The 24,978-nt window shown below is 38.3% G+C and overlaps 1 protein-coding gene across 3 annotated transcripts in view; it reads left to right on the plus strand.

Moving 5' to 3' along the window:
* The window catches only part of agap3 (ArfGAP with GTPase domain, ankyrin repeat and PH domain 3), a 214,401-nt gene that overhangs the window by 90,918 nt on the left and 98,505 nt on the right, over window positions 1-24,978 (plus strand). Inside the window, exons 1-3 of one of the 3 annotated variants that reach the window (XM_067435497.1) lie at window positions 5,736-5,871; window positions 15,208-15,266; window positions 19,605-19,692. In XM_067435497.1, coding sequence (XP_067291598.1) covers window positions 5,751-5,871; window positions 15,208-15,266; window positions 19,605-19,692 — 268 coding nt within the window. In that variant the 5' untranslated portion in view covers window positions 5,736-5,750. Of the gene's footprint in view, window positions 1-5,735; window positions 5,872-8,936; window positions 10,440-15,207; window positions 15,267-19,604; window positions 19,693-24,978 lie in introns of those variants that run through there. The other 2 variants (XM_067435495.1, XM_067435496.1) reach the window with 2 other exon arrangements.

Below are 24,978 nucleotides of genomic sequence, written 5' to 3' on the forward strand. Positions count from 1 at the left end.
TGTGTGCTCGAGATTCTTTAGCTCCGCCCACTGCACACCTTCAAGTTCGGCTGTTTTCAGAAAGAATCGGTACAGCGTATCTGTCTCATATAAATATGATCAAACTAAAGACTCTTCAGAGATATAATGGATGCATTACTACTCTATAGGTGCTCAAGATTAACATGAGATTGACAGACACTGTGTGTATGATGTACCCTTTAATACAAACTCACTTAAAGCTGAAATGCATCATTTCTGGGGCATTAATGTCACCCAATCAGTTACAAAAATAATTTCCAACAGGTTTCCTGAGCAGTCTGCCATTAGTTGAAAATCATCATACTACCCTGAAAAAATGATACTCTTCAGCTTTAACATAGTAAAGAGATCATAGTGAAACTGGTCTTAATGTTGCCTCTCAATACCGATGAGGAGGAAGGTTTTCGCAACGTGACGTCGTTGCATTTGTGTGTGTGCGAGATCACTCCTCCGCTGAGTCATTCCATTCCATTAACATCGCTTCCAGCACTTTAGTCACCCGTTCAACACCTAGTCATCAGCGTGGCCCAAATAGCAGGCTGACAGTAGTGGGGCTAAATCTGGTGTCTGAACCCAGGACACATCAGAATGATGCGTCTGCTGCCGGACCCCTGCCAGGAGGACGCTATTCAGACCAGGAAGTGACCGGAAAAGCGGATTTGCTCACTTTTTCAGGAGGCTACTGTCAGAGTTAAAGTGTGCAATTTTATGTTTAAATATCCCCGTTTAGTGCTGACGAAAAGTATAAGTAAGCAAGTTGACTTCCTAAAGCTTTGTGCTTTGTCTGACGTGTTGTTGTTAAAGGGTTACTTCAGCGATTAGCATATGGCTTTGTATCATTAGAAACCCTGGAGTATATTCAAATGATTGTGGTTCCCCTCCTCATATCCCCCTGAGACAAGAGATTTATGCATTTTATTTCTGGAAAAAAATCATCCAATGATGCAAATATCGTCATTTTGCTTCATTGGAGGATTTTTTGGCCAGAGGCTAAAGACTACAGCCAGCAGAAGGAGCTATTTCCACATGTTTTCAACTCGCACGTGGGGTATGGAGATCACACTCACAGCTCAGCTCGGCTCAGGCATTCATGTAAACGGAGCTATGCTGAGCAATGTAAGTGTTTTAACTTCTCAAATTAATTTCTATTAAAGTTAAGCTTCCAAAGGCATGACCGTAAAACGCGTTGTGAATGTATGCCGCGAGCGTGGTTGCGTTTACCTCAGCTGTCATCACGAGAGCTCATCAGCTCATTCATCACGGTGGATGTAATCTGACTCCTGCAGCGTTAGTGCTGTGACACTCACGCGGCGACTCACTCATTATATTGAACAGACACGTTCAGTATTTAATTGTAGTGTCTTCTCTAACTAAACTGATTTTATGAAAATGAACGCGGTGGGAATGTGATCCAGTCCCAGTGATTCAGTAGCGTGGCTTTGGGAGTGGCCTCACAGGGCAGCGAAGCATTCTGGGAATTGTAGTCTTTCATCCCCATGAGACAAAAATAAATTTTCTGTCTTTTCTCAGTCTAGAAATCACCAAATTCAAAAATATTTTCACATTTCTACTGCATTGATGACACAGTTTAAATACAGATTCATCTTCCCAGCACTGAAGTACCCCTTTAACTCCTGGATCAGCCAATGAGGTGGGTTTGTGGGCAGGACTTTCTGTTTGGCTGAACAATGGAAGATGAAGGGCAGGGGCAGAAATAGTTCGGAAATGATAAAAAACTGATACAGAAAATACACACTTCCATTTTACCTTCATATTTGTCATTATGACAACTATATGATACATTATAAGTGATACACACAGGATGGTTATCAACCAAAGTTTAAGGCGGGACTTTTTATCCATCAGGAACTGATTGGATTGTGAAGAGCATCGTTGTAATGTTTTGTATGGTATCATAATTATTATTTTGAAATAGCTTTTATTTGTACATTTTTAGCTCTGATTTTAATTTTAGTTTAAGGTTTGCTTATTGCTTTTGTCATTTTTTAATTAGCTTTTTACTATTTTTCTATTTAGTTTTATTTTTGTTTCAGTTTTAGTAATTTAAGTATCTCAGCTTAAACTCATTGTATTTCAGTTGGTTGCCAAAGCAACATATCAAATGTTAAAATTTTATTTATTTATTTTTTATTTTATTTTACTATTATTTCAGCTTTATTTCAATCAACAATTTTTTTAAAAATAGTGTTCGTTTTGGGTAATAACAACCGTGGAAATATTAATAATTTTTTCTAACGGGCAACATTTGACCTGTTACCATGTAGTTATACCTTTTTTATTTAAATATTTATTTTATTATTAAAAATAACGCTGATCAATTGTCCATTAACAAGTAATAAAGGGATAGTTCACCCAAAAATTTAATTAAAAATGAAAAATAAATATTGGGCCACATTGAATATATATATATATATATATATATATATATATATATATATAGTCAGTCAATATGGCATCCATGAACTGTTTGGCTACAAACATTCTTCAAAATAACTTATTTTGTGTTCAGCAGAAAAAAGAAACTCATACAGGTTTGGAACATCTTGATGGTGAGTAAATGATGACAGATTTTTTAATTTTTGGCTGAACTATCCCTTTAATAAAGCAACGGAGCGCAATTGTGCTTTCATGTTGACTGTAACGATTTATGTATCACGGTAAACCAAACCTTGAACATATGCATAATTAGAAAGCAAGGCATTTATGGTGTGTTTTTATAGTGATGCAGTTCTATTGTTCATTTGAAAGCATTCTGGGTTTACTTTATTTGAGTATAAAGGCGTTCACAACTCATTACGAACCCTCATTAAAGTTCAGTCTGCATTAATTGTCTATCTGCATCCCGGCGGATGCTGCACACATTCTTTGATTCGTTCTTTGCTCCTGCTCCTCGGGGAGCATCTTATCTTACGTAACAGGACTGTACTGCACCATAGCGCTCCTCACCTGCCGTGTGTTCTTCCACATGATCACGTTCTCACAGGGACTCCCAGCTTTTGACCTGGACTGCAGTGCAGCTTGGAAAATTACATAACCTTGCGTAACCTAATTAGCATTAATAATGAGCTCAGGAGCCAAATCTGCAGATGATGGAGGTGTGTTTCCTTCCTTAAAGTTGCACACAAAGCTTATTTTGTAATTTCTCATAATTAGGGAACGATTTGTTAATGCATGTCAAGCAACAATGTCAGTATTCAAAATCAGTAGCGTATAATTGGGTGAAATATAAAGGCAGCTATGTGAAAGCACACATATTATTGTTGATACAGACAAAATCAAGATTTAATGATGCTAGACTTGATTTATGAACCAAACTAATAGGTTCAGTGGTCTGCTGTGAGAGAAGACATACTGCCCCCTACTGGTGTATATGCTTATGGACATAACTTGTGTATGATTAGAATCAGATTTAATATGTGCTCAAGGCTTACGTTTAATTGATTTAGGTACCACAGACATATGCAAAAGCTTACAGGTTAAAAGAAAAGTGTTTTAACAAATAGTAGATAATAAGAGACGCTGACATGTTAATTAAGTTGGGTAATATTTTAAAATATTCATTGATGGTGTTTTTTTATCTCTGAAATGGTTTAAGAAGTGTTTTCTTTTCATCAGAAGTAGGATTAACATGCCTGTAAGAACTAAAATAAAACTTTACTGATGATTTTTGACTAAAGAAATAATTATTTAATCATTTTAGTCTATAAAATACATAAAAATATAATAATAATAAATGAAAATAATAAAGTTTGAGGTCAGATTTTAGCACTTAAATTCAGGAAGAATGTGTTAATTTGATCAAAAGTGTAAAAAAAAAAAGTAATTTTTTTTTTAACTTTCTATGTATTAAATAATTCTCAAAAAAATTGTTATGGTTCCCACAAAAAACATTAAGTAGCACAACACGTATTTTTTTAAATTGTAAAAACATTTCTCAATATTACTGTTTTTACTGCATTTTTGATCAAACTTTCTATTAATCAAAGAATTCTGAAAAAAGTGTTTTACATCACAGTTTTGACCATTGATAATAATCATAAGTTTCTTGAGCATCATATCATCATATCAGAATTATTTCTGAAGGATCATGTGACACTGAAGACGACGAGGAATAATGATGCTGAAAATACAGCTTTGATCACAGGAATAAATTACATTTGAAAATATATTAAAATAGAAAACTGTACTTTTACATTTTAATAATATTTCACGATTACTTATTTTTTTTATTTTTTTTTAAATAAAATATGCAGCCATGGTGAGCATAAGGGACATTAAAAATCTTACTGATCAAAAACCTTTGATGAAAAGAAAAGAGCAAAATTGGACTCATTTATTTAAAAGTATGTCTTAGAAACGATTCCCAGAATTGAATTAAAGTGAACATTGGCAATATCACCCAACTGCATGCAAATTAAAGATGCTAGACAATTCGGAGGTAATAACACAGTTTTCTGCAAAAAAAGACGAGGGATTGGAATGCCACTTGCGTCACTTTCTTGCTCTATTAAAAGTGTTTAAAATAAAAGACAAGAGAGGCCTAATTGCCACAACGTAATCAGTTTTTCTGTTTTAATTAAACTGGCAGGCCAATTTCCAAAGGGTTCGGCATAATAAAGGTGCGCCCTGAGGGTGAAAAAAGCATTGGAAACACACTTTCTGATGGTCTGCATAATTAAATCGGTTTAAATGAAAGGCGTGTCTAATACTCTGTCTTTGCTTGCCCACCTCGCAAGGGCAAAATGTGTTTTTTTTTCCTCTCATCCATCAGTATTTGTATTCATTTAGCTTCGCAGACGGTACCGCCGATAGCACGGCGGTTTTTAATGAAAATGTAATGAGATGTTGAGTCGATATGGTCTCTATGCGCTCTCATTTCTATGGGACCTCGTCAATTAAATGCATTTCATTAGATGGAAGTAGTGTGTAAATGCATGTGTAGTGCGTAATTTGGTCCGAAAGTGTTGGCCATCCCTGTGCGTTTCTGTAATGAGTCAACTTGTTGAATATTGGTTATAGTTCATGAAGTGGACCGTTTTGATGCCTAGCTATGATCCGTGATTCATATTTCTGACACACAAGAGCTTTCTGCATTTTGTAGCGCTACTTTTTTAACTCTTATGTTTGTTTAATCTGGCTTTTAACACAAGTGGAAAGTTTCATCACAGACAGTGTTGTGGTTGGACTTGAAATATCAGTGGGGTGTCTTGCGTCAGAGCATTGCACAGATACCAAGATAAGTTAAACTAGTTTTGAAGGGGACAACCGTGCTTTACTCCAAAACAGAGAGGGACACGATAGCATTTCGGTGTGTGCGTGATCGTACCGGTATGGAGGGACGGATAATGCACCAGTGACTTCCTATTGGTTAAGGATTAGACTAATCCTGCTTCAGGTTAGCCAGGGAGACCGTGGTCCCCTCCTCCTTCTCATGAGGGATTACAGAGGTTAGACATGTTTCCTGTACCTGTCTGACACCTCCTCCCTCTCGCTGAGACATTTTTTGATATTTGACAAAGCCAAGCTCATGAACTCAGCATGACGTTATTCAATCTGTCAAAAGCAGTAGAATATCGCCGTCTCGCCTAAAGAATGGTCTTAACGCAACATCAAAGATTACTCGGACCCTGGACTTGGTTTTAGTTGGTTTTAATGTCTCTGATAATGTCTCTGGTGAAAGGATATCCCTGTAGTTTGGAGAAGTCATCATGATGATGTGTTTTGGAGTGAAAAGACGGCCAAGACCTAACCATCTGCAGTGTGGCGACGAGAACCGTTTGATCTCAGTGGAGGTTACGGGGGTGACGAACCCTTACGCTGTAGACGCAGGTAATAAATACGTCTTCAAAGGTTTCATTCATACAGGTGTTAACTTCCATCTGATCAACACAGGGACTGATTCATGTTCGGTTTTTTTGGCTTTTCAAGTGCTTGCTTTAAATGTCTTTTGATTTATTAAATGGCTGAACGGTTTCTTTTAAAAGACATCCAAAATTGAGATCTGATATAGTTTATTTTAGGGGGTGTTAAAAAAGGGGAATTGCAAATATCAAACATCCACATCTTTGTGTTGTCTGTTTAGCCTTTTGTTGGAAAATAGTATTTATATTTAACGATAGATATTTGTACTTGTTTCTTTGCTGTTTATTTATAATTTTCACATTATTGTCCATCAGCGGTGAAGGTTGTAAGAATGAAGGTGTTTCACGTGTGATATGTGTAGCTATTTTTGTGATTAATGAAAAGTGTATGATGTTTTTTTGACTGATACGTTGAATTTTAAATAACTATAGCATAGCTTAAGAGTTCTTAAGAAAAGCAGATAGGACATCAATTTGGAAATGGAAACAATTTGTTTGCTAAATATGGCTTTAAGGTTAAGCTATAAGCAATTATGTTCTCGGATATGTCCATGTAATTGAAATAATTAGGTTATACAAATCAGAAATCGATCAAAGACTTTACTCTGAGTGGGTGGTAGCTCAAAATCAAAGGGTTTATGTTCAAAAGACTTGTGGTTTTTCTTAAAAGACTTAAAGCAAAGACTAGTCTAGGATCAGCAGCCAGTGGCTTCTGTTGTGTTCTCTGCACTTGTACTTGCATGATGTCGGACATGACGTCTAATAGCCGCCCAAACACAGCCCGGACATCTAGGCTAAAACGAGGCAACATTTGGCTTGGTTAGTGAACGTTTTATAGACATCTAACCATAGCCAAAGAATAGACTTTTAGAACATGAACATTTCAATGAAATGAAACCAAATGACTATTGCTTACATGATGGAAAACCATTCATCTTGCAAGTTATTTTGGCAAAAACGACACGTAACCAAATTCAAGAATATATTTAAGCTAGAAGTGGTTACTCATACCCGGACTATATCGGGTCTATGGCTAACAGAGACGGTGAAATTAAATTGCTTTCTGGGTTCATAAAGGAGTAAACTGGATTAGAGTAATGACTGTCTGGATATTTTGACTGGTTATCTCAATGGAAGGAAGGAAGGAAGGAAGGAAGGAAGGAAGGAAGGAAGGAAGGAAGGAAGGAAGGAAGGAAGGAAGGAAGGAAGGAAGGAAGGAAGGAAGGAAGGAAGGAAGGAAGGAAGGAAGGAAGGAAGGAAGGAAGGAAGGAAGGAAGGAAGGAATTAGACATGATTAAGGATGGGAAGAATTTAAAGGAGAAGTGTAGAAAGAAATAAAAGTAGTAAAGGAAAGAAGTAATGAAGAAAATATGAAAATAAAAAATAGGAGAGGGTAATGAGAATGGGGAAAAAAGTGAGAGAAGGTGAAAATGAAATATGGAAAGGATGGAAGAAATTAAAGAAAGAGAAAAAAGAAATACTGGAAGGACAGAAAATAATCAAAGTAAGGAAGATAGAAAGAAGAAAAAGGGAAAAGAGAGCTGCTGTATTGTTTTGCATCTTTTAGAAGTCTGTTTCATTTGTTGCTGATATTTTCATAAATAAAATCTAATGACAGCCGACGTTACTATAGTCCAACTGAAATATTGCTTACCATAAATTCCTTTGCACCACAGGAATGTCATCAAGTGAGCCTCTGAATCAGTCTAATGTTTTTTCCCTCTTGGCAGTGGAGTTTAACTGGACTGGTGGGGTAGTTTCCATTGAAACCACTTGTGGGTGCTCTTTACAAGCACAACGACTGAAATCTGCTCCCTAGGTGTCCTAATTCAGATGGCTTTTACTAGTATGACTGATGACCAGCCAGATTTACCATGTTAGGAACCAATATTCATGTTATACAGAGTCCTAGCAAGCAATCTCAATAGGAAAGCTGAAATATTGTTTATGGGGTAGACACTTTGAACTGTTGTATTTGTATTTTCGTTGTGGAGACAGCTTTTGCATACACATTTAGCCCTACTGGGAAATCATTTTATTTTCATTGTACATAATTCTTATTCAGTGCTCCTGGAGTTTGCATAGGTGGTATGAAAGCTTTGTCCTTACTTTAGCATAGGCAAAACTGTGCATGAGAAAACTGGGCAATTGTTTGGCAATTCATCCTCCCCCCATGCAATGAGCTCCCCAGTTTTGTTTGCCAATTTCTTTCTTGTTCATTTGGATGAGGAAATGCAGTTGTGAGGGAGGGCAGTTTAGGAAGGGAGGGCAGGAATGAGGGAACCAGAGAAAGAATGATTGAGGGAGGCTCTAAGTAAGGGAAGCTCTACAAAATGGCCTTTAATTTGGATGCTTTTTAGGATGGTGCAAATGTTGGTAACTGTGCCGAAGATACTCGCTGCCCCAAGCATCAGGCACCCTACGTTTTAATCTTCAGTCACAGCAGTAACTCCCACAGGGATTTCTCTACAGGTGCCATTGCAATGCCTTCGCTTTAAGGAGACAAATTATTCTGCTTTTTGTTTTGCTGTTATCCTTGGGACATGTGGGAGCAGCTTGAAGTTCAAACAGACCCCTCTTGCTCATGCCAAGAACCGGAACATTAAGGAATTTGCCTACACTGCTGACAGCAGGGTTGCACAGACCTGTTTTTGACAGTAGGAGAAGACCAAAGACTTCTTAATCTGTGGCTGTATTTATCGCTCGAATGCGCACAGGTTTGTGTTTTCATAGAGTGTTTTTCCCCTCCATAATCCCCTGCAAGGTAAAATTTGCAGTGAGGTCATGCTGGGGCTTGTTTGAAGTTTTTTTCCCCCTTAATTCTGTCTCCGTCACTCACAAGTCAAAGGTGAGGGATTATTCTTGCTTTTGGAATGTGGCCTGGAGGTGAAAGACTCAGAGTGTGGCTGTGTTAAAGAGAGAGTGCTTAAGTTGCCGAGAACAAGCTTGCGGATGTGTGTCCGTGATAGAAAATGTGATTTCTAAAGGGTACATCACATCTCCTCACCAAGACCAAGTTGGTAAAACTATATATGAAGTTGTAGTTTTCCAGAATGGGACTCCAGGAGGAGCTGCAGACTCTTGCACCTTCTAAAGGGGCTGAGAGGAGGGTAGAAGCTGAGCTGGGAGTTGTTAAGAACGACGTGGGAGAGGAGGACAACGACAGCGGAAGACAAGAGGCGGATCGGAGGGAGGAACGCAGAGAGAGCCTGGGGCAGAGGAGGAGTGCAGCTGGGAAGCTCAACTGGTGGCTTTACCTGAGAAGCACAGGGAACGGGGGGTGGAGGAAAGGGGAAGTACTAGGAATGAGGACGGACCGGTTACCTTCTTTCTTCCAGGAGAGCTGTGTGCAACAAGCCTCTGCGGAAGACTTCGATTTGACTGGGGGAGAGAAAGCTTGGACGAAAGACGCATCTGCTGATGTTTGCCACATTCCCATTAAGGAACTTAATTTTAATGATATATCATTGGAGAATGCAACAGAAACTCATGTGGCGGTCTTACGAAGGCCTGCACATGGGCTTCGGCTCCTGGGCAGCAGAAGGGTGGTGAGTATGTTTGTCTTCCCAGATGACAAAAGGAGACTCCAAACCACAACCGGCAACCGAGACAGATCTACCAGACCCCGCAGTGTTTGCATGTTGGCAACTACCAACTATAGCAACGCTCTTCTGCCTACCTCTACCCCCAATAAGCAAGGTTACCCAGATGTGGTCCAGCGGACAAGACGTGCCGAGTTGCGTGCCATAGACGGTCTAAAACCAGACATGCCGCCATCTGTCAGCCTACTTCCATATTCACTTGAAGAGCCACTAATCCATCGGACTTCTAAAAGCAAGATCAAACCACGGCCTGTTAGCATGACTGTTCTTGAGCTCAATAAAGAGCGAACTGGATCCCGGGATGAGCTTGCAAGCTACGCTTCCACTGACACCGGTAGTTTGCCTCGTCCGGGTTTCCGATGGAGATGGTTCGGTCGACAGGCAACTGGAAAGGAAGTCGCAGTGACACAAACTTCAACAAGGTTAAAGGAACACAACAAGGAGGAAGGACAAAAGAGAACATTCGGATCCCTGCGGAGGAGCTTGAGTCTCAGGATGAGGCGAAATCGTATTCAACTTGAGCAAGATGACCAAACTGAATGGAGACGCACTGCAAGTATTGGGGCAAATTCTATGCAAACTACTCGTCCGTTCTCCTACCTTACTGGCAGGACGTTAACGCCAGCTTGTGAGCAAGACGAGGACCAAGGGGCCACACAGTACATACAGTACCAAACTCGTGGCAAAGTAGCAGTCTTGGAGGTTCCTCTCCGTCCTGCCAAACTAACCAAGCCCACCAAACAATTGCAACCAGAGACTAGTTTTTGGCAGCTATTAGCTAATCGTTTTAAGAGGAAGGACCCGTTGTCCAGCAACAAATCTGAGCTGTGCACTGAAAGCCAAGCAGTTGGCAGCCATCCCTCTGTGAGAAATAAAAAGACAGATTCTGTTGCTATAGAGACTCTAGCTGGCAGTGGTTTCCGCAAAGGTCAAGGTAAGTAGTGTAAAATGCATAATTTCATTCCACATCCCAGTCTGCGCAGAAAAATGTGCTGCTTTTTGTCTGAAGAGGACAGACTGAGTGCCTGGATGTAGCCTTAGAGAGCAGGGCAAATTGATTAAATATTAAAACGATATTGAAGGTCTGGCTTGAGCAGCACCAACATGCATAATAAGAGGTTAAATGCATTATTCACTGTGGTGCTTTGGCTCTGTTGGAGTGTGTGTGCTTGAGCTGTTAATTGGCTCCAAGAGGAGTTTTCTTCTAGTGTAAGTCTGCACTGCAATTGAATTAGAAAGCAAAAAAGCATCCATCAAATCTTGTTTAATCATTAACGCTATCAAGGTAATCAAATAGACTGCAGGAATAAGTCAAGGATGGATGATGTAGATGAATAAAGAGAGAGGATAATTTAATGATGCTGTTTTACTATCAGAACCCTCCTAAGCTCTACTCTAAGAATGGGATCATATTACGTTTTCCAAAAGTAATAGTACTCCATCCATTTGGGTTTGAAGTTCGTTGGGGTTTGTTTTTGCTTCCACAGTTCTGAAGGTTAAAACATAACCCGGCATGTAGACAACAGTCCTCATGATATTTTAAACATGTTTTCATTCTGTGTCTGTTCGTTCTTTTGCCTGCAGCTCATGCATCATCTAAAAGGTAGTGAAAACAAATAGTGCAGTTGCAGAGCTTTACGCTGTGATTTTTGAAAGGGGATTAGGTTACTGAGAGTGTGACAAAGTAGATGTACACAGGACTAGACTCTTAACCTTATGTCACCCCTGCTCCTCTGCAAGATGATTAAAAAATGTATTTGCTTCGCCTGTGGCAGTTTGATTACACGTAAATATTTGTAATAAGTATTCATGCAGCATTGCATAATGTTAACACAAATTACTTCTTTTGTTAAAGTCTTGACTTTCATATGCAGCATGAAATCTTTAGCTGTTAAAGGCTTCTGGGTTGCTATATATAATCTAAATGAAGCATCTGCAAATGCAAGATGACTGAAATGTCAGCGGAGAGATGCTAGCACATCTGTTGAAATACAGCTGTCCTTATGTTTGAATTATGAGAACATGTTTCAGGATGGAAAATGACGCTATTGGCAGCACACCTTGTGATGTTTTGAGCACTCATTGCGTAGTGGAACAGTTAGGGCATTGTTGACAGGCTCATGTTGAAGTGTCATGAAACCCATCAAATGTTAACAAATAAAAGAATGGAAAGTTGGATAGAAGAGAGAAAGATCCAGCCAGATTTAATTCATGGTAATGGAGGTTTACAAAATGCACAAATATATTATTTGTCTGGCTACACACACCCACACACACAAAATTATATAATGTTATGAGTTTTGAGACTTCTATTCAGCTTTGTTGATTCATCAGTTTAATTGGACTAATTTATTAACGCAGTCACATTAAAATGGATGGAACCAGCGATGCTGAGATTATCCATAAATATCCATAAATCTAGAAGCACATCTATTAACCTTTCAAAAACAATGACAATTCAATGTTTTTATTAAAAATAAAAACCTTAGGGAAGAGCTTTCAATCCAAGGCCCTTAATTTGCATTTAATATTAAGCATAGATTAGATGTCTGTCTAAATTCAAACCATTTTAGCACTGTATTTACCATCTAGTTTCAACTAGATCAGCTTCAGAGGCATCATGGTTTGGGCATGCTTTTTGTTTTGTTACATGTGGTTTTTCTTATGTTTTTGTTTTCTTTTTTATATTGGGTTTCATTTGAAATGTATTTGGACATTAAAAGTGACATGGCCTTTTATTTGGCCATCATCCAAATCAATGGACTTGCATTTATCGTAACAATCTACTCACATAACCTTCTTAAGTATATCTGGGAACGCTCGCTTTAGCACAACAAGCTCTCACATATGTCTTACAGGACTTGTTTTTAGGCAGTACCATTAGTCACTCGCCCAAAGGAGATAACAAATTAAGGGCCGTTTACACCCTTGGCATCTGCTTGAGTTTATTTTCATTGGTTACTAAGGAAACTATCCTTCCCAAACTCCCCGGCTGACCTTTCTTTTGCAAAAGTTGACTGACAGCCGGAATGTAGGTGTGTTTGCTGAACTTGAGAGCTTTTTGGACCAAAGCTTAGGTGTGCAGATTATGTGTACCTGTCGCGACATGCCCTGGTAGTTTTTGACGAGCAGGTCGATCCTGGATCTTGACTGTTTTCTGTAGCTGTGAGTTCTTTGTATTTTAAGCCTGGAAGGCTTTACCTTCCCTCACCTGCATACAAAGTGCCAGACTCTCCTTACAGGTCTTCTCAGCTGGAATACAGATGACTTGTTGGCCTTGGGGTCGTGACGGCTGGGTGTCAATAGCAGGTTAGGTCAAATGGTGTGAGGTCACTTCAGATGGTTCAAAGCTAGAAAATTGCATCATGGGGAGCTTGAGAGAATGATATGATCATTAAGTTATGACAATATATATTTTTACATTGCTCATGTAAACTCATCAAAATAAGTAAAAGCAATTTTCAACATTTTTATACAAGATTCAACTTATTTTTTTAAGTCAGTTTAGTGTAATTTAAGCAAGTTGATTGTACTTAATTTAAGTAACTTTTTTTTCTTTTTTTATGTGTATAAAGGCACAAAGTGTTTCCTTTATTTTGTAAATGTGCGGACAATTCTGGACATGCATTCTAACCACTGATTTAATAAAATGCTCTGCATTTTCCAAAACAGGCTTAATAAAGCCTATGGATTTCCATGCATCTCTGTCCCTCTGGGCTTGAAATAGAATCCAGTGCAATTTTGAAATGTTCTCCCATGTGATTGCGATGACTTTGCCCTCTTAAAATTCACATTTTCTTGAGCTTGATAACACTAAAGTTCGCCTCTGCTCCCATATGACACGAAAAGCGCTTTGCTTGCAGTTCACCCTTCAGAAGGAAAAGCATCAGATTAAAATTCTGAAGTGCGACATCAGTTTGATGCCTTTTTACTGCAATGGGGTTTAATGTTAGTGACAAATTCATATCTGTCGCTCCAAAATGCCGCAATATTTACCCGATACCTAGCTGCCTCACTGAGTTTAGATCTTTAGCTGACATGTGAAGTCTTATTACTTTGATTTGTTTTGACTGGTTGTACCTCGAAACATCATTGGGAAAAAGTGGTAATATGCTGTCCTGTGGGATTGCGGGGTGTGGTTGTCATGTTCAGATGTGTTTGCCTGTTGGCTCAGGTCCACTTTTCCTCAAATCTGTGTGTGAGAGCGAGGATGGAAGTTGAAAACGCCTGGTTTAATCAGGGCAGGTTGCCGAGCGCAGCAGGAAGAATCTCATCTGAGTCACTTTAGCAGTTTGTTGAGTGCAAAGGGAGGGTGAGACATCAAGTTTAAATGAAGGACGGAAGGAAACACCTGGTGACTTGCAGTGTTACACTTAGCACACCATGTTCTCACATCTCACAAAAAAATTATTCAGACTTCTTTTGGTACTAAGCATAGAATTTTTCACTCACAAATGGGTCCCTTTCTTTGGGTATTATTCTCACTGTTCCCTGAATCCACAAAGAGATTTTTTTTTCTCTTCCCTGGTGCTTTGAATAGAAATTTTTATTAGATTGGACAAGAGCAGTGGAGTGAAAAATGACCCGAACAATGCAGTGCCACAAACCTCTGTGGTGCTTTAAACAAGGCTGCCCATGTACCCGCTGTGATGATGTAATCACTGCACAACAGATAGTGTGTGTGGCACAGAAATGGGCAGGATTTCGCTGGGCCATTAAGACTCGTCTTTTCGCTGTTGTCAGTCCATGTAGCAAATATGGCAAACGTGATTATTAGTAGCAACTAAGCCTCTTATCTTCTGCATGAGGGAATGAATGACATACTTTTACTTTACAGTAGGTGCTCTGTTTAAAGGTGTCGTGTTATGGAGGACCAAGAGGGACATGTGTCTGTCTTTATGATTGTTGATAAATTGATGAATTCATCAGTAATATTCCTAAGGATTCACAATATATCAGCCAGCATATTTGTATTAGCTGATATATTTTCATTTTTAATGTTATCGTTATCAGCCTGATAAGAAAACTTGGCAGATACATTTAAATATATATATTTATATTTATTTCAATATATTTAGATCCTTTTAAGCGTGGTCTTAAAGCCCACCTTTTTAGCAGCGCTTTCGATTGAATTGTTACTTATTTATTTATTGTTGTTGATTGTTTTTATTCTGTAGCACTTTAAGATTTTGTTTAACATAAAGTGCATTACAAATAAAATGTATTATTTTATTATTATATTAAAGCAGATAAATTATATATTGTTTCCTTCTGCTGAGACACTTCAGATACACACTGTTTGCCATGGTGGCTTTAAATTGCTTGAAAAATGATTGGAATAACTTTTTTTTACTTTTTTTAGTTTAAATACAGATAAGAGCAATGTTTAGCAAAAGTTTGTCATATAATGAGAACATCATAATTGTGTGTTTGGGACATGGCTTTAATGGTGAGACTTTTGTTTTTGTAGTCAGGCTTTAAAAAGTATTAAAAAAAATTGATTTATTTCGATTTATCGGCCAACATGTCGGTTATCAGCTTAAATATATAAAGAATCATCCAAGAAGCATCCATAAATATTCCTGATTGATGACATAAAGGATTGTTATTTGTATACAAACTATAACGTGCAGTGTCTGTCGAGTTTGAGTGAAATGAATGCAATATTCCATTACTAAAATGCTCTATCTGTTTCTTTCCAGATTCCTTCGTTAACAGTCAGGAATGGACATTGAGTCGATCAGTACCAGAGCTCAAAGTGGTGAGTGATCTTCTCAACCTTTACCATGTCATTTTAGCTCTTACCATTGTGCGGAACAGTAAATCCTGATGCTGCTGTATGTCACTCTCTGTGATATTTCTGCTTGAGACAGTCTGGAGTGTCACTCATTCTGCTGATCTTCCCTCAGAAGAGCCACCACTCAGAAAATTCACTGATACTTCATACACAACGTCACTGTCAAAATATGACTGGAATCAATTTTTGACACTTTATCAGGGAGGAAAGATTATTTCTATCCAATAAACGTTGATGGATAAAAATGAAATTCAAAAGCATGTAATGACCACAAATGGAGGGAAAATAGCAGGGTAAAAGTAGTTACTTCACTTAAAATGTCCTCAAGGAAAAGTAAAAGTGCCCAATTTTTAATAACAGTTACATATAACATGAGTATTTGTAATTGGTTACTTCACACCGCTGCACTTTATACGGATCATTTTAATGTTACAAAAATAAACATGCAGCTGCACAAATCACAAACTTCATGGAAGAATGATTTCCATGATCATTATCGCATTAAAAAAGCCTCATTCTAACAGCTTATTATGAGGCAACATGATGAAGTTTTTACATCCAATATTCTCCTAATGAAGTTTCTATCCTTGATGACTGTAGTGGCCACTTGGGTAACACACTGCTTTATTACAGAGGAGGATCGTTACTGTCTGAACCTTGTTAACAACACACACCACCCTCTGATGAACCCAAACAGTGTTCAATATGAGGTGTTTAAATGATGGAAGAGGAGGATGTTTGGAGTTTTGTTTTGGGAAAAGAATGGACTGAGTTTTTCCATTTCCATGAGGAATGCAGTATTCGGTCTGCTTTTGAAGGTCGAGTTGGTTCTAGTGATGCACGATATGTTGTTGACCTTGTTGTCAATGGCCTATATCTATCTTGTCTATGGCCAGTCTTCACTGATTTTACATTCCATCTGTCAGAGCATGAGTGTGAAGGTTGTGTTGGCAGAGCAATAGCACAGCTTCACATAAAATATTGCAATCCACACAACATAAATGGAAACTTAGATACCAGAGTTCAAAAGAGTGACCAGGACAGTGAGTCTTGTGGAGAGCTAGGTATCCAGGATAATGTTAGCATAGCTCCAGGTAGGTCGAACCACATCCAACAGGAGTATGTCAATGCAAGAGAAAGCTGTCGGAAAAAAGGGATGTCTAGATACTAACCTGGATTGTATACAAAAAACTCAAAACCAATGCTGCCCAGAACTAAATGCAGACCTTGACTCTCCTGTTGTACAAGCATTGTTCTCTTATGTGTCCACCTGTACTGTCTTTTCCACGTCTGAGTGAGTTATGGTGTGGAAAAGCCCTGAAGAGGCTTAACGCCCAGACTGTTCCACGAGGGTGGATCAGTGATGGATTTGGACTGCAATATCATGGCATTCCTTACTGTGCTTGATGGGCCCGTTACTGCCAAGGACTACCGAACCATCATATCTCTGTATTTTTGGTTGAATGACGATGCACAGTATATATCCCGGTATTTTCTATTTGGATGGGGAAAAAATCTGTATAAAAAAACTAAAAAACGTTCACATCCTGCCCAGCTGATACTGAAGGCTATAAACAAATACAGTGAATATTATGTAGGCTATGCAATATATATGTGCAAATTGGGGGTTTACAATCTAAAAAAAATATATAATTTTGTTTTTAAATTCCATAAAATAAAAATGAAAATAAAAACAAAAGCATATAGCCTATACACTACCCCGTTATAATGGTCACTTTCATTAAAAAATACTTACGTGTAGGCCTAAAATTCCCCATTTGACACATTTTTTGTCCAACAATAAATATTTTTAGAAAAATGTATATTTAAGTCACAATTGCGCTCCGTGTGTTTGCCGCGCATGCACGCGGCGGCGCTCGTTCACGGAAGCCTGAAGTTTAGCAGATATTTACTTTTAGAAGGCTCGACCTCTCCTGACAGCAAAATGGACATATTTGCAGGATTTTTTAAGGTTTTCAGATGGAGAATATACCTGTGAAGTGTAAGTAAGCACTGAACCGAATTTCAAACACCGCAAATATTTATCCGTCTGTCAGCACTAGCTCTCTCAGAGCGTCTGACAGGGCAAGCTGCTTTAAACTATACGGGTTAACTATATGTAACGTTAATATATCCAGTTATTTAAAAACCTTTAATATAAAGCGTCATGTTGAGGACAAATTGTATCATGCACTTTTCCTGCATCAGCGTTCAATCTGCTGTATATCGATATGTACGGTATTGCCTCATTCCGTCTCTTAATATATCTATATATCGGTATATTGTACAGTCAATATACCAACCAGCCCTACCATGTGCACCTAATGGTTCAAATATTGTACACAGAACAAGGTGCCGTTATCAGCATGATAATGCACCAATACACACAACTAGACTTGTGACAGAATGGTTTGATGTACTGAAAGTGAAGTCTTCTCCCATGGCCTGGGAGAGGATTCAGGGCTGTACTACATCTTTGTGAAGGGATTTGATCTGCAGAATTATGTGAAAAGTAGATTCCATGCTGGCTTTGTTATCAGTTTAAGCTCTTTATCAGTGCTCACCTCGTCAATCCACTTCAATATTTGTTATAGGAAGTCCTTCATCTCCAGTGTTTGAGGAGAACGACAGGTGTATCTGTCCTCATGTTTGTAAAGCTATCCTTCTGCAGCTGGGAGGGAATTATCATCTATTTGTGCCGTCTTCCCGTGGACTGACAGGCGGAACGCTTGCGTCAAGTTTGAGGAAACTCCTGAAAGTTGCCTTCTCCATGGTTGAGGGGTTGTTTGATGACAGAAAGGATTTCGACTCGTTTAGAGGGAAGTAGGGATGGCTCGATACCACAATTTTGGCTTCGGTACGGTACCACAATCTAATACCGAAGTACCGATATTAAATCGATACCACAAGGTCTGATATTAGCGCGGGTATATTGCACGCGAATGAGAACAATTATGCAAGTTTTGAATTTATAAAGTGGGAAATTACCACAAATGTTTATTAGTAAATTAATCAGCAAAGCTTATCACATCAAATCAGTCATTTGAAAACTTTCTTGTGAGAAATAATTTCAGCAAAAATCTCTCAAAATTAGCAAATTGCTTCTGGTTTCAAAAGACATCGCACTACACTAAAGCAATCTGCATAATCCGATTCAACATTTCACGCTCGTCTCGGGATGGAGAACGGAAATCATTTGAACACGCAAGAGATTTTTTAGCATTTCGTAATAACAGTTACAGGAGATATGAGCTCATACAACACACACACACACACACACACACACACACACACACACACACACGCCTGTCACTTAGTCACGCTCGCACATTACACATTAAGTTTCCTTAAACAGTCAAATACACAGAATTATGTACAAATGTCCATCTTTAGTGAGTATTCACATAAACACAGTCGGCGGTGTCTAACGCGAATGTAAACAGTGCAATAGTATGCGTGCAAATATAATGAGATCTAAATGTCATTGGTTGAAACGAACGCTGGAGATTGTGATATTTGATCTTATGTTAGGCTATGTGTGTGCGTTGATCAGTGTTAAAAGAAAATAAATGTCTAAATGAGATGGTTTGAATGATCACTGACCTGTCGATCTCTTCAGAAGTCTTAAAGTCAGGATAGTGACAGATGCTTCTTGGCTAGGTTTGATGGTTCTTCATCAGTTTTATAAGCAAAGTCATTACAAATGTCACTTCTACTCCTCTCTTTATTAATTCGTTTTGGGCATCTTGAGTGAGATTCAACTGCTTTATCCATTTTGTTCGTCTATGTTGTTGTCACATTTGCGGGTTGTTTCGGCTCAGTTTGGGTAGCGCGCTGCCATCTAGCGGTGAACTTCGGAACAGCAGCATATACCGAAATGTGCCAAATCATGATATCGTACCGTTTTAAATAAAATATATACCGGTATTTTTCCAGTACCGGTATATCGCGCATCCCTAGAGGGAAGTCCTGAAAGCAGAACAGATGTTCTCCATCTGTTGGTAGTGAATAGTTATTAAAACTGATTATTGTGTTTTGGGCCCATTTGGTTAGTCTCATGAACAAAGGGATGGTCTCTTTCATTCTCAGTCTCATTGAGAAGTAAATTTCCTTAGTGATGCTTTGGATTTAAAAATTGATTTGCAGCATCTGTGCGTTTTATTAGTTATTTCATATCCTGAAACGAATCTCCCTGATTATCTTCTAGACGATCATTTGTTGTTTGCTATTCTGCATTATACACCCAAACACTGCTGTTTGCTGCTCATATACAGCCTGAATAATGTCTGTTTCTCCATGCAGGGCATCGTGGGAAACCTGTCCAGTGGGAAGTCGGCATTAGTTCACCGGTATCTGACAGGAACATATGTCCAGGAGGAGTCGCCTGAGGGTGAGTGAGCAGCGGGCAGGGCCGACCACAGCGTGTTTATCAGGGCCAGCCACCCAACAAGACCTCCTGCCGCGGAGCAGATTTGTTGATTTGTTTTTATAAGAACTAGGGCTGTCGATTTAACGGGTTCATTTAATTGAACTATGGGGGGAAATTGTGTTAAAATTATTAATGTATCCCCCCTCGTCCTAGACCGACCTATCTTACATTTCATAGAGTTAATTGATGACCGTTAAATGTAAATATCAGGGCAAAAATGCCCCTGTTTGAGTTTTTTTAATATCGTGATATAATTATTGATATCACACAAATAACGAGTGCAATATCACACAAGTACTGTTTTTGTCCCAAAATGGCACTAGTGCAAATATGATATTGATTTTATACAATGGTTCATAAATAAGAAGTTAATATTGTGTTTTATTTTAGACAAAATCTTGTCTGTTTTTGCTCAGTTTTACCAATGAAAATATTACCTGTGAGGCCAGAGCAGAACTGTTGTGCATGTTGTGCAAACGCAGCTGTGTTTAGTTTCTGAATGAATCTGTGTTTTGAACAAATCAATCAGGTTAACCAATTATTCAATGACTCATTCATTGCGTCATTGTTATTTACCATCAGCTACTGGCAATTTTACACTTTAAAAATGCTAGGTTGTTTCAACTCAAATTTGGATCAAATATGGACAAACCCATCCGCTGGGTTAAACGTTTAAAAATGTAATGAAAATAAAAGTTTCATTTTCATTATAACCCAATAGGTGAGTTTGTCCATATTTGACCAAAATTTGAGTTGAAACAACCCAAAATAAGAGTGTAGTGTCTTATTTAGAGTATCATACACACACACACACACACACACACACACACACACACACACACACACACACACACACACACACACACACACACACACACATATGTTGGTCTATGTGGTTTACAGGGACTCTCCATAGGCGTAATGGTTTTTATACCGTACAAACCGTATTTTCTATCCCCCTACGCTGCCCCTGCCCCTAAACCTACCCATCACAGGAAACATTCTGCATTTTTACTTTCTCAAAAAAACAAAACATAATTTAGTATGTTTTTAAAGCTATTTGAAATATGAGGACATTTGAAATGTCCTCATAAACCACATTTATGGTGTAATACCAGTGTAATACCCATGTAGTTATACAAATTTGTGTCCTCATAAACCATATAAATAGACGTGTGTGTGTGTGTGTGTGTGTGTGTGTGTGTGTGTGTGTGTGTGTGTGAGAAATATCAGGACACAAATGTGTATAATGACATGGGTATGACATAGGTATTACAAGAAGAGGGTGAAATATGAGGACATTGGCCATGTCCCCACTTTTAAAAATGCTTATAAATCATACAGGATGAGGTTTTTTGAGAAAGTAAAAATGCAGAATGTTTCCTGTGATGGGTAGGTTTAGGGGCAGGGGCAGTGTAGGGGGATAGAAAATACGGTTTGTATGGTATAAAATCCATTACACCTCTGGAATGTCCCCACATTTCACAAAAACAAACGTGTCTGTGTCTGTGTCTGTGTCTGTGTGTGTGTGTGTGTGTGTGTGTGTGTGTGTGTGCATTTCTTTCTAAAGTTACTTTTTCTAATGTCTATTTGATGCTTTTCTCATTTAACAGAAATAATTACTTTACATTATCTTCAGTCAAATTTGGTGTGTGATTAATTTGCATTTAGCTAGATTACTTAATCGCCACATTGTGTAATTAATTAGATAAAAAAATTATTGCTTGACGGCCCTAATAACAACATGTTTTGGCAGCTAGAAATACCCTGCAGTGCTTTTGGGATGAAATGGAGGTTAAAAGTCAAGCTTTAGACATAAGCAACACACTTCATACAATATGCTGTATGTTGAAATTGTAAAGTTGTAAAAAAAAAAAAGGTAGTTTATATTGTTTCTACCATTCAAAAAATTGGGGTCAGTAAGAATTGCTTTATGGTAGGGATGTGTTAAATTGATCAAAAGTAACTGTAAAGACATTAGTGATGTTACAAAATATTGAATTTTCTGCTGTTCTTTTGAACTTTCTATTCATCAGAGAGTCCTGAATAAATGGATCATGGTTTCTGCAAACATATGAGGCAGCACACCTGTTTTCAAAACTTGTGTTGGCAACTATGCACTTACATGCTAAGCTTATGGAGTAACATTGTTAAAAACAAGGTGTTTCATAATAAAACATGACAATTATATAACCCTGCGTCCCAATTCGCATACTAGCCATACTAAATAATATTCGAAAATAGAATTAGTATGTCCCAAATCGTAGTATGTTGAAAAGAGTATTCCAAAGATACCCCGATGGTTTACCAGAATTAGAAGTGCGGATGATATTACCCACAACCCATTGCAAGTTGGACGAGGATTCGATTAGAACTACAAATGCGGATAAAAAGCATTAAAAACTACAAACATGGAGTAGTAAACATCTAAAGGGGGGCGTACACCAGGGGCGTTTCTATGATTTTCATTTTAGGGGGGCTCAGCCCCCAGTGAGGTAGGCCTGTAGAAAAAATGGTTACACTATTTAGTTTAGGGTCCAAATTGCGCTATTAATTAATAGCTTACAAACATGCATACCCCTAAGATATTGGCTGTTTATCATACCTTATAAAGCAAATATTAATACCTTACTGCATGGCCATACTGTACATGCATATTAATCATACCCAATAATGTAGGCAGGTTTATAATCACCAAGATCCCAAATGTTAGGGGGTTCTAACATGGTCCCCCGAGAAAATTTTGATTTCTATGATCTACATATGAGCATTTCAAGATGCTCTGAAGGCCAAAAAAATTGATAACAATAGCTTGAAAACCATGTCACTGGGCAGTAGATTATTTGTCTTTCTTATCTCAAATAATCTATTTACTTAATTTACTATTTATCAAAGTTTTAAGTTGATTAAAATCACAATATGAACACATTCATTACTAATCTTATGCCCAATACAGGCTGAAAAAGCTGAGTTTTTTATTTTTTATTATTTACTGAATGTTACAAATAGAATTATATTAATTTACAATATATACACATTCATTAATAATCTTATGCCTAATCTGATGAAAATGGCTTTGTTCATATTTCTTGTTCGTTAATTAGGCCTACATTATGAATCACATAGGCATATTTCCTGTTAAAAATGTCAAAAAATTAGACACAACAAGTTTATTCATTTGCCTAAATATTTTTTTCTTTTGATTAACATTTCTGACTTAAAGCAGCAGCTGTCAAACATGAATGTTTAGTTTAGCAGCATATAATTATCTTAGTAGCCTACTTGACGTCGAGTTGCGCTGCTAAAAATTTACGCTTAGCCTCAGCAGTTTCTGTGTGACCATAAAGCCCGCCTTCTCTGATTTGATTGGTTTTATCAAATATTTTGACATCGACGAGCAGTGACAGACCAATGACGCTCAGATTTACACACACACACACACACACACACACACACACACACACACACACACACACACACCTCTGCTTCTGACGTGCGCTGCGCTCTGCTTAGAGCCGCTGCGGATTGGAGAGACAGACTGAAAAACGGGGCGAAGCCTGCCGCCAGTTTCATATGTTTTAAAGGTTAATCACATATTTTTTAGGGGGGCTGAGGCATAAGTTAAGGGAGGCTGAAGCCCCCCTAAAAAGGGCCTAGCGACGCCCATGGCGTACACTGTGCGAATTCGGACACTCGGGAGGTTGTGAGATATTGCAGGCACTATACGAGTTAATTTGATAATTTCATCAAATCAGCTGGTACACGGCACGACTGCACTCACTGCACGGCGAGCCGGCACCAATCACTCAAGCTTTCGCGTTAAACACAGAGACTGGAGCTTTCAATGTTGCTGATAGCTTCAGATACAAAAAATGAAGAAAAAATATGTGTGCAAATGATTTGTTGAAAAGCAGAGAATAGCATTCCTTTCAACCAGAGACGGAGGGCGTGACGTGAGAGAGTGAAAGAGAGAGTGTGTGTGTGTGTGTGTGTGTGTGTGTGTACTCTGTATGGTTGCAGCCCCTGAGCTATAAAGGTTTGACTGATCAATTATCAATATTTTACCTGACGAAAATATATTTTTTCAGTGATGTCCACATTATATTTCACCTGTAGCAGCACTGAGCACTTTTGTAATGACACGTTCGGCCATTATCTTGCATTATCTCTGCATTAAAGAGACCCACACATGGCAGATTGACGTGCTGCTACATTCTCTTCGATACAGTAGGAAATTAAAAAAGTGTGGAGGATTTTAACCGATTTTAACTGTGACAAATCTGACAATTACTGACGAGGCAGTTAAACTATGATGGGATGCTCGTAACTAAGCAACAGAGTCCATTAAAGACGACGAAGTAGTATGTCCCAAAGCTTGCATACTTTTCTGCTACACACTCAAAAGTATGTAATTTTTCTTCACAAAAACAGTATACTTTTAGGACGTAGGCGAATTGGGATGCAGCATATGTCTTAACAAGAGTCTAGAGGGATAAAACACTTACTAACCTTGTCTGAGTAAGTTATATTTGATTTAATGATCAAATCAAGCCAGTAAATATACATTTTTGGAAGTTTAACTAAAAATGTGACAAACACTGTTTATGTAAATAAAGTTGCAGAAATTCCATCTGTACTGCTTGTTTCCAACTGATAAAAGGATGATTTAGACAACCTTATGACTCATATAAAACAGATTTTTCTCTTTAAGAATTAAGCTCCTTAGCCAAAATACTAGCAGTGCAAGTGCATTACTGCAAATCTGATTTTTGTAAGTTTTTACTTAAAAGTTAGAGATGAGTCAGAATAATTTTCTGTGGTACACAGTTATTAATGCTGGTATATTTTAACTTGGATTTAACCTGGATCATGGCTCTAAAAGTTTAGTATTCTGGCTCAGTGGGTTTCGTTGGAAGCCTGTATGCACATTGTGTTCCTCTTGAAGGAAGAAGTCACTCAGGAGCCTGTCTGGACTTGTTTCCAATGCAGCTTTCACATTTCAGTTTCATTCAGTCAGATACTCTGCTTCTGTCTGACCAGACTGTGCCGTTGATGCTGAATTATGCTCATGTCTAATGCAGTGAGAAAAATGGAAATCGATGCATCACTGTGGGATTGTGATTAACACACACCTGAGTAGTGAACTAAAATAATACATATTTGTTGTTCTAGAAAATGCCCAGGAATCGAGTATCAGTCTTTCTGTGATCTATAACTCACATCAAGGCAGAACAAAAGCTCTGCCAG

Source organism: Pseudorasbora parva, chromosome 24 (genome assembly GCF_024679245.1).
Source record: "Pseudorasbora parva isolate DD20220531a chromosome 24, ASM2467924v1, whole genome shotgun sequence".
NCBI classification, from domain to species: domain Eukaryota; kingdom Metazoa; phylum Chordata; class Actinopteri; order Cypriniformes; family Gobionidae; genus Pseudorasbora; species Pseudorasbora parva.